The 14,132-nt window shown below is 42.7% G+C and overlaps 1 protein-coding gene across 8 annotated transcripts in view; it reads left to right on the forward strand.

The window, feature by feature from the left end:
- Positions 1-5,154: 5,154 nt before the first annotated feature.
- Positions 5,155-14,132, forward strand: part of AGFG1 (ArfGAP with FG repeats 1) — a 36,622-nt gene continuing 27,644 nt past the window's right edge. For 7 of the 8 annotated variants that reach the window (XM_066556947.1, XM_066556948.1, XM_066556949.1 and 4 more), the window contains exon 1: positions 5,155-5,393. In XM_066556947.1, the coding sequence (XP_066413044.1) occupies positions 5,227-5,393 (167 nt within the window). In that variant the 5' untranslated portion in view covers positions 5,155-5,226. Of the gene's footprint in view, positions 5,398-14,132 lie in introns of all 8 variants that reach the window. The other variant, XM_066556954.1, reaches the window with a different exon arrangement.

Here is a 14,132-nt window from a genome sequence, read left to right on the forward strand (position 1 = left end):
AAAGATGTTTGTTCAGAACAGTTAATTCTACTCTAGTGTTCCCCAAATCAGCCTTCAAGTAATGTTTATTAAAATAAATAAAATTCTAGGGAAGTATGAAGGAGAATATGTTAGTTTTGTAAAGTGTGGGCAAATAAAAGGACACTGGCTGAATATGCCATTTCTCCTATTTTAATAGTCTTTCCCTCACTGAAGATCTGTGTGAAATTATTTCTTTTTGCCTAATCTAAGGCAGCACTAACCAATAGCAGTTTCCACAAATTAGACTGACTAATCAATAATTTAGATTCATTAGTGGAAAGTAACAAAGGCCTCTCTTCACTCCCATGGGAGTTTTACAGAAAACGGGCAGGAAATGCTCATCATCAAGTGGAAATGGTACTGAAGAACTGAACTTCAAAATATGTTGGGCTTTAAATACAAATCTCATTTATAGGTCAAGAAATAACTTAAGTCTTTAAACTTCAATGTGAAAATGAAGTTCTTCCTGCTCAGAGAGCTGGGAGAGCATTTCCTGGTTCAGTACTTCATGTAGCCAAATACTACAGAAGCTGTTGGTGTTTAGATGTCTGTTTAAATTCTGTCTCTCCCTCTTCTAATTTAGAACCAAAGGAATTGAAGAGTTGAACTATCTTACCACTATTGTGTTCTGTCTTTCACATTTGTGTTCTAAATATGGGGGTTTTGCATCCTTGTTGTTTTGTTCCTATCAGTTCCACAACTTGTTTCTTCTACCCATAGACTCTGGGCTGCCTTGTGCATTGCCAACATTCCTGTGGGATGTTCCAGCAAATGTAAAATATTATATGACTCACCATTGTATTTCTATTGCTGTAACAGGATCAAGTATGAATGCACTCTGTGGTTTAAAGGGTTCCACTCTCCTCTGGCATGTTCCTCTGAAAGGAACATCATTTTACCAAAACTTCTGTTACGGCTTACAAAGCATCACTCAACTACAGGGTTTTATAGATTAATGATAAACCAATACAAAACAAAAAGCAGTAATAGAAACATTGGCACATTCTCTAAAAATGTACTGTAAAGATGATCATAAAAATTAAATGCATTTGCCATGCATACAAGATATGCATTCCTATGACAGATATTTTGCCTTCACTGCAACTGTACATAGGCATGTTATTTCCACTGCCTAGTCTGTGATTACAAACTGGAATATGATCTTGTGCACTTAAGGCACAATGGAAATTCAAGAACTGTGTCAAATAAAGGGGCAAGGCTGAAATATTGATAACCTTTCAACACCACTGGCCAATCTAAAAAGCAGGAAGAGAATCATATGGTGACTGAAAACCATCTCCTACCCCATATTACTCCAAATGAATTAGTGTATTTCACACAAATAAAAGATGACATTAAAAAATACAGACCACTAACTTCTTCATTACAAAAATCCCAAGCTGATGAGACTGTGCCTTTCTCTTTATTGTGAGGTCAGTTTCTTATTCACAGCTGTTAAGGGTAAAGGCAGGGCTTTCTATCATTTACCTTCTCTTACTGGGTTAGTGTCATAGCAGTGGGTGGGAAATGTCCAAGGGAAATGGCATTGCAAGTAAAGATAAGGTTGTAATTCAATCATATTTGTCTGACCATTTTCTTGCATTGAATTGTCCAGATTTAAATAACTGTCAACAGGCAGTATGATTTCTATAACCATTACTATGACATTCTCTTGTTCTGATCTCTTACCAAAATGTATCTATTCATTAACAAAAAGCTATTGCTTGAATAAGGCCAGGCACAGACACATTAATTTATGCTCAGTGGACTGAACCTTGAGTAGAGCACATCAGTGAATGTTCTGGCTGTGTTCTCTCCTAGCATTTTCAGGAAACCCTTCACATACAAATATGAAGTGAGGTAGCAGTTTACCCCGATCCGATGTACCTAATCCCAGGATTAATTCTGTGTGCCCATCAGTGGTGAACAAGATGGATTTAATAGCCCATTAGCCCTTCAGCATGATAATTTTCACGTCACTTATCCTGCTGGGTTAATTGCTTTAAAGTGGATATTATTGACCTCAATCCTAGTGGCAAACAGAGAATGTCTTATTCATCTCCCAAATGTACATTCTTAGAGTCTTGTTTCTTTTGGTCTTGACAATAAATCCACTAGATTATGTGTTTGTATATTATAATTTATACCCTATTGGCCCATATTTAAGAGCTTACCCAAGGAACATCTTTCAGATATTATTACCCACGACTGGAGTATTAAATTCTGTTTCTTATGTAAAGAGAAATGTTGCAAGCATAAAAAATAATTGTTTTACCTCTTGTTAAGAAATTAATTTTAATGCTAAAAGCTGCAGCAGGTGCAGCAGGGATTAAGCACTTTTGGCATAAACAGCTGGACAGTATATTTCTAACTGCAGAAGTCTGGTCATTAGAAGGAGACAATGAAGAACAAATTTGGACAGAGAAGCTGCAGGAAAGGAAATTCGGGTTCTAGCACAGAGAAACGGAAAAATATGTAATGAAAAAGAAAATCCAGGAGTAAAACTGAAGAGAAGCGGTTTTATTCATGTGTATTATTTGTGGATATTTTCCTTTTGTGATTTAGAGAAAACACAGACCAGCTGCTTTGAGGGAATTAATGCTAGCTGTGAGCAGTAAAAAACAGAAAAAACGGCAGTGGAAGAGGAGTGCAAGTCACAATATTGCTTGTGGGGAGGTGAAACAGAGCTGGAAGTTACTGCAGCCAGTTTTTAGCTCTGTATGTGTCAAGAGTGCTACACACAGATATACTTAGGGCCTTGCATTCCTTAGGTTCCTCCGGGAAACAGGAGGGTAAGATTTAGATTCTTGATTGTAGGAACCCCAGGTGTGCCCACAGACTCTTGAAGAACCCGAGTCCCACAGATCTCATTTGTAACACAGTGTATCCTCACACACCCCTGAAGTCTCATTCTGTAGTTTCCTGGGGTAAATTTGCTCTGTAAGATACAGAATGGAGAAGCTTGGTATTTACAAAAAGTAGTTTCTAAACCACATAAATGTTAACATAGGTAATTAATCACTAGTGTAAGCCTATCTTGGCTCAAAAGGCTTATCAAACAGCAGAATAATGGCAGGACTGTTTCTTCACAAAGCAAACTGGAGCCACAGGATTCCTACTGAACTTTCTGATTGACTTAAACAGTGCTAGGATTTTCCCTGGGACCTCAGTTCCACATTTTACTGACAATGACAGTGTCAATGACAGTGATGTCGTTTTGATTAGCAGCTGTTCCTGTGTGACATTGACGTGAGTTCAGTCGTGACACGAGCAGTGGAAGCTGCTTGCTCCCGCTTCAGTTACAAACCACCTTTGACTCTGGTTGAAACTAAACCTGGCTGCATGTAGCAACTCTCTGCTGCAGCAGGTGTGCGGCCAATCACTGCGCTCCAAAGGATTTTCCAGGAAAAAACAACAACTTGTTTTTTAACCTTCAATTTTTTTTTTTTTTTTCTAAATTTAGGTCATCTGCTTTAGGTCATTTAGGTCATTGGAAAAGGTAAAATGCTAGCATGTTTCATAAAAGGCAAAATAAATTAAACTTTCTGAATTACAAGAATATCAGCATTCCATAGAGAAGTGAAAAATTAAAGGAAGCAGTGAGAATTTGGTCCTTATAAGACTGGAAATATTTCCTGTTTATTCTTAAGAATGCTATTTAAGCATTGGTGATTATTTAGTGATGTTTATTTTTCACTTTGAACAGCTCCTGCCATCCATACTAGGAAAAAAATTAGAGCATTGCCTTCTGTGTTTAAAACTTAGAACTGGTTGATCAGCTCATGTAAATTAGCACATAGCACATCCAGAGGAATCAGAAGAGGAAGGACAGATTACTGATGCTGAACACCTAGTCCTAGATTTTTTTAAACTTAAACTACGAGGAAAATACAGTGGATCAGATCTTGCTCCTATGTGTGCTGACGTCAGGGGCACAAAACATGACCCTAAATACATTGTATTGGGTCATTAAACATTAAAAGATTTTAATCATACATAGCGTTGCTAGGGTGAAATCGCTGAAATAGAAAGTGCATTTACTTTTTTTTCTAACATTGATTTCGCACACTGTTAGGCACCTTTGTGTGGAACAAACACGTATTTTGTGGATCAGGGGCTGGCTGGGCTTTCCTCTCGGGTACCAGAAGTACGTGACTGCTGGCTCTGCTCTCTCCCCTGCTGGGGCAACGGCCAGCCGGGCACCGAATTCCCAAAGGAAAATTGTGCATTTCTCACCTCCGTCCCAAGAAAGCCAGAACCCGGGGGGGTGCTCTCCCCACAAATCCGCTGCAATCCGCCCTGACGATCCTCACGGAACCTGGGCCACCAGCCCGGGCCATCCCCGCCACCAGGACCCGCGGGCACCCGAGCTGGGACCGGGAGCGCCTCCGCTCTCGCCAGGCTCGGAGATTGAATCTCCAGACCTTTGGGACACAGAGGGACACCGGCAGCGCTGGGGTGGGGACGCACGTGGCCATTCGTTCACGGAGCACCTCCCGCTCTCCCCAGCCGGCCTGAGCCCACTGCCCACGAGGGGCTGAGGGACGACGGGGACTGCCTGGCGCTCACCCCGCGGTGTGAGGGGAACAGCCCGCCCCGAGCACCCCGCTGAGCGGGAAGGCGATCCCCTCCTCCCCGAGTAAAATCTAACACTTTTTATTGATATTTTTCCATCGGGATTCTCCAAAGGACTGACCCCAGGCCCGCCCCGCCGGGTCACGCGGGGTGACTCGGTCCCGCCGGAGGCGCCGCCCCGGGCCGGGGTCGCGGCGTGAGGGGACGGAGGGGGTGTAGTGCGCCCTCCCACGCGACAGGGGGCGCTGCAGCCGGCGGGCGCGCAGGGCTCCGCCGCCGCCGCCATCTCCTCGCTGAGCTCATAAAGGTGTCGCGCAGGTTCCGCCCGGGCTCGTCATTCCGCCGCCCCGGGCCCGGTGCCGCTGCCGTCGCCGCTGCTTCCCCTGAGCCGCGGCCCCCGCCCGCTCCCTCCCTCGTGGGGCTGCCGGTCCGCGTCAGCGGCCACCCCCCTTCCGCACCGGCCTGCCGGCAGGCGCCGGTTGTGCCCTCCCCGCCCCTTCCTCCCCTGTCTTCCCCTCACCCCCCCTCCCGCCCGGCCCCTCTCCCGCCGGCCGAGCCCCGGAGCGCCGCCGCCGCCGGGGTGTGAGCGGGGCCCGGCGCCGTGCCGGGCCGTCCCTCGCCGGCGGGGCCATGGCCGCGAGCGCCAAGCGGAAGCAGGAGGAGAAGCACCTGAAGCTGCTGCGGGAGATGAGCAGCCTCCCGCCCAACCGCAAGTGCTTCGACTGCGACCAGCGGGGCCCCACCTACACCGACATGACCGTGGGCAGCTTCGTGTGCACCTCCTGCTCCGGCATCCTGTGAGTGAGTGCGGGAGGGGACCGCCGGCTCCATCCCCCCGGCAGCGGTGACCTCCGCCCCCGGCCGCCGGGGCACGCGTCCGCAGGGCGGCGGCGGCCGGGCGGTGCAGCCCCGCCGCGGGTCTCGCAGCGCCGCCGCTCCCCCCGCGCTCGCCCTTCCTGTTGCCGGCTTGGCCACGTCGGAGGACAGCGGGCAGGGGGCTCTCCCGGGGAAGGGGGGGAGGCCGTCGGGAGACTTTCCCGGGCGCGTTCGCTGGAAATCCCCGTTGGAGCCCCCGGTGCGGAGGTGGCCGGCTCTTGCAGGGTGTGCGGCGCTGGGGCGCACGGCAGCCCCGCGGCCCCGAGATGGTTCTGGGGAGGCTTCTCCGGCACGTAGGGGCAGCGCGCACGGGCAGCCCGAGCACCACCGCCCCACGGAAGTGTCGGAGGGGTGGTTAACTAAGCAAGTGTACGATAATACTTGTGGAAAGGGAAGGGGCACGTGGCCTAGCAGTTCACTGTCATGATAGCCTTGAAGATGCGGGGATACTAACCCTGTCGTGAATGCGTAGATACTACTTAAACGTTAAGTTAAACCACCAGCATGGCTTTATGTGCATCGAGTTCTGCTTGGTGGCAGTTTGTAAGACAACCCTTTAAGCTCTGTCTCAGTCTATAAACTCCAGGCCCAATGGTTTAAGAGACTTGATCAGAAAAGTAGAAGCTGGCTGGGATTTTTTGACTTTACATCGACTATTTCCTACAAACTATATATATAAACCTGGGAAAGGGATTGGCTCTGATAAAGTGATTGCATTTTTCCTGTTCCTCATTCCTGTATGGGCCTTTCTACTACTCCTCCCTTTTCCACCCATCCTTCCCAGAGATAGTGTGTATGAAACTAAGAGTTGAGGTCAGTCAGTTGTGAATTTCATCACATATCCATAATTTGGGAGAAAGACACCGCTGTCTTCAGTGCTGCTGTTTCCTTAGCTATATCTGTTTGCTTTTATATGATTCTGTAGCATTGTGCCAATGGAATGGAGCAGAATCAGAGTAACCAAAGAAGTAATAAATAGTATGTCAGAGGATATGGATTGGTGTTTCTAAAAGGTATTCAGGAGCCTCAACTAATTTCTGTCCCCTTACTACCCCAAACAGCCCTTCCAAGTAAGGTCTTGTGTTTTAGAACAAAGTTGGTAATTATGTTGAAATGCAAAGTAAATATATTAGTTCTTTGCTTAATTTTCATGGAACAAACTGCCTTTTATACTAATAGGCAGCTGATTAGACTTGGAGTTCTTCTATGTTATCTAGGCTTCTGAACAGACTTGATGCAAATACAGAAAATACATTTAGATTGTGAAATTGAAAAGAGACTCTAGGTTTTCATACAAACATGCCACTCAGTCAGCCAGCTCTGGCTATTGTTTGCTCTCTTAGCAAACTGTTATTTGTGCTGGCATGTGAAACTATTTTAAGCTACTGCACTGAGCTTATTTAATGGTTGCACATGTTCTTACTGGGTTAAACTGAAAGTGTGGTAAAGCTGCGCCATGAGAGTGTTTGTCTTTATTTTTCAGGCTTCTTAACCTTAATAGACAAGTATATTGTGAATGCTGCTGAGATGCTTAGCGTGGGTTCAGAAGAGTCTGTTCCTTTTATCTGTTGGCTGGGAGGTAGGGACTACTAACACAGTCCAATTTACAGCTACCAAAAGGATGTACAGGCAGTGAAACAGCTCGTAAACAGGGGACAGCTGCCATTTGGTGTTGGCCATCATTTGGATGTTACCATGCTCAAAGGAGGAAGACTATCTGCAAAAACATGGTTAATGTATTGGTATTCCAATGAAACTCAAATGGTTTTTTCATTCTAAATATGCAGTGGTTTTGTCTTGCTGCAAAAAAGCAACTACAAACTATATGTTTGGTTCTTACAGCTAGTAGCACCTACACTTACAGCTGAAGTAAATGACTATTAAGAGGACTGAGTTTCCCTCTAAAATAAATTTGGACTCATTCTTTCGTGTCAACTTGGAAAAACTTCCATAAGTTGTGTGTGCAGGATCATATATATTGGTTAGCACCTTATGACCTAGCCAGTGGCATGTTTATTTGTTAGTGATGAGACTTGCTGTAGGTCATGTCTGTTTCATAACTAGAAACTTATCTTTAACACTTCCATCAGAACAGTTCTTCAAACAACTTGTTTATCTCCAAATGCTTTTCACTGGAGAATTTCACGGTGTAGGGAAATGACTTGGGAACAAACAACATAATAGCAAATATAAAAGTACTGCTGCTTTTGTAGTTCTTAATGGCTGTTTGTGTTCTGCCTCATAGTACTTGCTTTACTGTAAGGTTTTAATAATCTTAGTACTTTATCTTGTTTATATGCTATGTGAATGACTTGCATTGCTTCTTGTTTTAATTATTTTTTTCTAATCTGGTACAGGAAGTATTCTTGAAGTCAAGTAGACCAGTTTTTTCAAGTATGAAGTGCTCAATGCAAGATTAAAATACTAGATTATTTTAGATTAAAAGAGATTAAAAAGTCTCTTTCAGAAAGGTTTCTCAATTAACTAAAAGTGATTGCTAACATCGGTATCATCTTAAATAAGCATGTTATTCTAGATACAGTTAACTCCAAGCTCTTTAAAACTGTAGTGTAACTTTTTTTACTAGTTTTCTGAAGTGTTTGTTCATTGTCCTGGCAAGGACTGTCTAGTCACATTCAAAATCTTAATTCTGGATCCATCCTGAATTTCCTTAAAGTATTTCATGTGTATCAAAAGAGCAATGCTATGTATTACTAGATTTAGCTTTAAAAACCTACTATTCCCTCTACTGTTTCCCAAAATAGTATGTCTACTTTTTCATATGCTGCTGCTAAAAACAGTGACAGAACTAGTGACTTTGCTAAAAAGATTCTTTCTGGCTTAATGTTGAAGGTGAGTCTTGTCAAGAAGTTTCGCTGTGCAAAATGGTGCATACAGGAGAAAGTTCATGCACAGTGGTGTGAATTTGCTTCCTCTTAAAATAGTTCCACTTGTCCCATGTTTAAATTCTTCATGTGGGCAAAAAAAGTGTGCTAGCATCACACAAGGTAACTCAAGTTGTTGGTGTTGTACAAGAATCTAGGATATCTGGAATTACACACAATTTCTGCCCTGAGAGTGGGAGGAGGTGCTCTGGAGGAGCAGTGTGCTCAGGTCAAGATTACAGTCATACACCACAGGAAGATTTCTCTTTATTACAGCAAACCTGCATCTTGGGAAATGTTGGCAGGGAGATTATTTTGGTTTGACAGAAGTTCTTTGATTCAAAGGGTTGTGTTGGTAGCTATGACTATTGTTTTCCTGGATTCTCCCATGTGGCCTGCTGACAGTGACATCCTTCCCTTTGTCTTATCAAATGCCTCTCTGCCTCGTATCTCAGCTGTCTGTGCATCTCTGCTTTCAAGTACTTCTGTAGCACTCACAGTCAGCACGCTCCCAACTTTGGTAAAAAGAACATATTTTTAGTTCACCAATGGAAAATATCCCTGTTTAACAGTCTGCTTGCACATGCTTTGTATTATAGAATTTTTTTATTTAATCTTGACTCTTTTTTGTATCTGCTGATGGGATAATTAAGGTACCCCTATCCTTTCACTGCTCTCTTAACTCCCTCTCAACTTATTTAGGAAGTCTCTTGTTCAGCAACAAGGAATGCTTAGAGCATAATAGGTACTTTGAGAAATGCTAAAGCCCTTTTATGCTAATTTTTTACAACTGTTGGCCTTCTTCTGGCTACTTGTAATGCTCCTAGTTGAAATTTTAAAATTTTCCTGGGTAGGAGACTTCTGTATCAGCCAGATAGAAGTATTTGATGGCTGATAGAATAGTAACAAACAATAACATCTCTGTGCAGTGGTGATGTTATTGTTCTTTACCTAGAATCAGTTTAGCAGAAATTAAAAAAGTCTAAATAAACAGTGCTAGAGTGAGGGTGATTGAGTTAGCATGACTTTTCAGTCCTTTTTTTCCTTTGGAGCATGTTTGGAAAATGACTCCATGTGTTCTGGGCCTCTGTGTATGTGTAAATATATTTTTTAAGGATATTTTCTGTGTTACTATATTTCTTGTTTTCAGTTGCAAGGCAGGAGAGCAAAGGAAATGTGTCTATACCACATTGAACAGTGTGCAGTCCAGAAAGAATGTTTGGTTATTTTTTAAGAAAAAACCAAAATTAACCTTAACTCTGCTTCAAAATGTGTATATGAGTTGTCTGCTATTAAAAATAAATGAGCTTGTGAGATGGCGGAGGGTCTCCAGGGAGGTCTACAAGTATCAGGAATGGCCAGTGCTGCTCATATTCCTTTTTGCTAATTACAGTAGCACAGAAATAATAATGAATGCTGTCACACTGGGTTTTCTGGTGCTCATTTTCTGGACATCTGGGTGTGTGGGGTGCTCTGTGATGGCTCGGTATTGGACTTGCCTCATTAACTTCCTGCATTTTAGGGGATCACATTTTGCTGGCTTAGGTTTGAGATGGTGTTAAAATCTGATCCAGGGGACATGAGCAGCGTTGGGCAGCCGTCTGCCCACCATTCCTCCTCCAAAAGGGACCCTCTGTTCTGCCAGAGCTCACTCTTCACATTTTTCTCCCCTCCCAGCCTGAGCCTTTGCAGTCGGCTGCTCTGCCAACAATCACAAGTTCAACTATAATTTGCCGCTAAATTATGTTAGAAACAAATATCCACTGCTTGTTGACTGTGTTTTGAATGTTTAATGTTTCAACTGCCAGACTGCAGAATCCTGTGTCAGTGGCCTTAAAGCTTCCTTTGTTTGTGAGAGCACCAGTTTAACAATGCCCTCTGGAGAACAGAGGTCTCATGTTCTCTGAAGCTGCCCCTACGCTGAGCTGTGACTCAGTGAGGGTCAGTGGAGGAGACTCTCTGGGCTGGAATCTCTGGTCACAGTGCTCTTCCACAGAAATAATCGTTGCTGAGCGTGAAGAAGTTGGCAGTGATGAGTGGGATTCTCTGTGTGGGATGTTCTAGCTCTGGTGTGCTGGATAAGTGCAGATGGCAGAATTGTCTTACTCTGTCATCCTTCCCCAGGGCCTCTTGGGAGGAGAGAGCTGCAGTCTGCTTTAAGTGCTGAGGTGACGTTTGGTTGCTGCCTTCCCCAGGAGCTCTGTTGTAGGGAAGGGAGTAACTGGTACTGCTGCACAGGGGCAGGTTGCAAATACTTGTTCAGGGTCAATTTAAATTTAGGCATGGATAATTTGCACTAAGGGACTGCAATCCATTCGTCCCCTGTTAAATAGGGAGTATACTGCAAAGCATTATAATTGTGTGAAACACTTGTCAAATACAAGGAAAGAAACATTTTTCCTATGAAAAAGGAGATTTGGTAATTCCTCATAAGGGATAATTGTACTTGGCTGTCTACCAGTAAGCTTCCCCCATATGTAGATGAGGTGTTTGTGAATCATTTCGGTCATTAAATAGTCTCTGTAAGGTAAGGAAGGGTTCGTCCTTGAATCCTGTTTCAAAAATTGCACAACTGCTCTGTTTTAGGGAAATTCCAGGCAATTCATGGATGTCAGTTAGAAATCATAAAAAATAAGTTTGCTGTTCTAATGGTAGAATCAAAGTAATTTATCTAAGGAAGATAATGCTTGGGCTGTGTTTGTGCGCAGCTTCTTGTCTTGAATTCCTTGTTTTGGGCTGACTTCTTAGGCTACTTTAGCATAAGAGGAAGCTTTACATAGGTTCCCTGCATCCTTTGCCATATTCAATGGACATAAATACTTGAATGTACAGTATTGCAGCTTTATAGTTTGCTTTAGATTATGGCTGTTAAAGTTTTGTTCAGAATTTCCAATACCCCTGGACCAGACATGGTTCTGTGCTCTCTTTCCTCCTGCCAGACATCTGACACCTCTGTGTGGTGTCAGATCTTTAGGGGGGATGTCTTCCTTCTTTTAGCAGGATGGTGTAAGAGAAATGTGAATTCCTCTTATCCCATGTGGATATAGTGTGTATACCAGGAAACCTTATATGTCTGAGCTCTTCACTGGAGAGAGAGGCATGGAGGAAGTCTCTGGCGAGATTTAACAAAATCTTATCTAGGCCTCAACCACATTTAATATTGCTGCTTAATAGAGCTGAAGATACTGAAGATGTCAGTGTTTGCTGCTGTAAATGCTCTAAAGAGCCCTGGTTAGATCAGTGTAGAGTAGGTGAGTCTTAGAGAACTTGTGCAGTGCCTTGAAATTGCAAACACGGGTACACAGAGCACTTAAACTGTACTTACTGCAAAAAGGAGTTTCCAGCAGGAGCTAGTGGGAAAGTTGAGATATACTGCCTGTGCTGAGAAACATGTGAATGTGTTAGTGAATAGCTCTGGCTTTTAAATACCCATTAAATAGTTTACAACTACCTAACTGTGCTGCTATTGTAATTACTAGGAGGAGAGTACATTGAACAGACTAAGGCAGACAGAACTGCTTTTATGCTTACTGTAAAAGCAAGGGACAGTAATTGTCATATAACATTTGATGGAGCAGATAGATCTGTGTGAAGTGCCAAGTGGATGCCAGCTTTGTTTCTATGCTGTCACTCAATATGTGATGCTACAAGTGCCGTTTAGTGAAATGTAATTACTTGCATGCACAGACTGAGAAGGTGTTTCTTTTAAAAGCCAAAAATAAGCAAAACCTAATCCTAGCACCAGCTCTGAAACAATGAATTTTAACTGCATAGAACTCCTACGGGTTTCTTTTAAATTACATCATCTTAAAATGAGAACTTACTTAAAAAAAAACTTGGATAATATTATAGTATTTTAATAAATGTAATTTATTTGTGATGTAGATGATACAGCTAGATGAAAGGTGTTAAATTAGTAACTTTAATTTACCAAGAAATTTAAATATTTTGAGAGAAGGTAGTTTAATCAACTATCATAAAACCTCTCTCACCAACTTCAATGAAACTTCTACTTGTCAAGGTGCTGGACTGTGGAGTCAAATGTCAGCTGCTCTGATTTCAAAAGTTTGCTGAAGCAAATGGTATTCTGTAAAACAAATTTTCATATGCCTCTAGGTTTGGAAATGACTTCTGCTTTTAAGGTAGTCAAAATGACTGCATTTCTTAGCAAAATACAATTAATTGTTTATCCAAGTGTTTCAAAGAGTGATTATCTCAAATTTGTTTTCTCATGAAACTTAGGCTAAAATGTTACTGCTTGGTGTTCTAACCCATATTCAACTTCTGATTAAAAATGTGGAATTCTTTAACACAGGATCAGAATTGTCTTATGGGTACACTTAAATTTAGGTGTGAAGGTGAATTTCCAAGCTAAATGCACAACAGTATTTTTCCCATTAGACTTACTTGGAAAACTTGAAGTGCTAAAATTTTTCTGCCAAAGTTGAATTTAATGTTAATATTTGGAATATCAGATTTTTGTCATAGGCTGTTCTGATGGATAGCAATTTAATTTATAGCTAATGTTCTTGGGATAATCACAGAGTTTAAAGAAATCTACTGGCTGTCCTAAATTAGATGTCAGTGTTGTTTTGTTGTGGTTTTTTTCTTAAAAGCAATCTGAACCAAATTTAGAATTAAAAGTGTAGGGACAAATACAAGCAATACAATTGATTTCCTCAGCGATTTGTTAGGCCTGCATTGCATCCCTGGAAAGCTTTTTGTGTGCTCTGGTATCTCATGGTTAATGTATATGAATTGTTTTTTTAAGATGGTATTTCAGAAATCCAGGCCTGATTAACCTGAGTGTTAAGCTGGCCCCTGGTATTGCCTGGGTGAGTGTCTCCAGTGCTTGGCACACGTGGGATGGGATGTTCTTGCATCCACTGGGCAAAGCACAGCTTGGCTTTGATTGGAAGCAGTTGTGGGCAAAAGCAGTCGCTAGCGTGTGTTTAAAGGAGGAATTGGAAAAGAAAGCAAGCTTTTCTTCCCCTGGTGCTGTTGCTCAGCATGTTTTCTCTCTGTGCTCGCAGGCTGTGGCTGAGCTGGGTTTGACAGTGCCAGGCTGTGGCAGCACAAATTCCCGGTGTGCTGCTGGCCCTGCTGTGGCAGCCTGGCATGGATGTGAGAGTGCTGCCAATCTGGGCTTCAGGCAGAGCTGCTCACCTTTGGAGCTGTGGCATTAGCAATGCTATCTCTCATGTGAGAACATGCTAAAACCAGTGTCTTTTTGCTTTTGTTCTGGTTACTTCTGTAGTGTTCAGGAAGAGGAGTAAGCCCCTGTGAATTCTCAGGGGCGAAAAGTAAACTATAAAAATATGCTGTGAGAAGACAGGAAATGTAGGTGAAAGCAAGAGAAAAATACTGAGCTGGGCAGTTTAGCTTGAGGAAATCTAGTTACTGTGTAGAAGTAATAAGAGATCAAAGTATGGAAAGATTTGGAGGAAAAGGAAGCTACAACCAAGAAACCCAAGAGTGAGAGACAAAAGGTAGAGGCAAGGGTGAAGCAGATTAGGATTTAAAAAAAGTCAAATTTTGTTTTCCTAAATTTGCATAGAAGGTGCCTGAGTGACTTTGTTTGAGCAATTGTGCATATTGGTCTCCCCAGAAGTTCTGTTACTCAGCTTTGTTGTATACTAAGTGTTACTTGAGGAGAGCTTACACAGCCTTAAGTTGTATGGCAGTACCAAGAATGAGTGTGCTTTACAGAGATGGCTCCTGATTTTAAAACTGTCAGACTTCTAACTGCAGTGTTAAACGTGATTGTATGATGAC

The sequence above is a fragment of the Molothrus aeneus genome, chromosome 10 (assembly GCF_037042795.1).
Source record: "Molothrus aeneus isolate 106 chromosome 10, BPBGC_Maene_1.0, whole genome shotgun sequence".
In the NCBI taxonomy this organism is placed as follows: Eukaryota; Metazoa; Chordata; class Aves; order Passeriformes; family Icteridae; genus Molothrus; species Molothrus aeneus.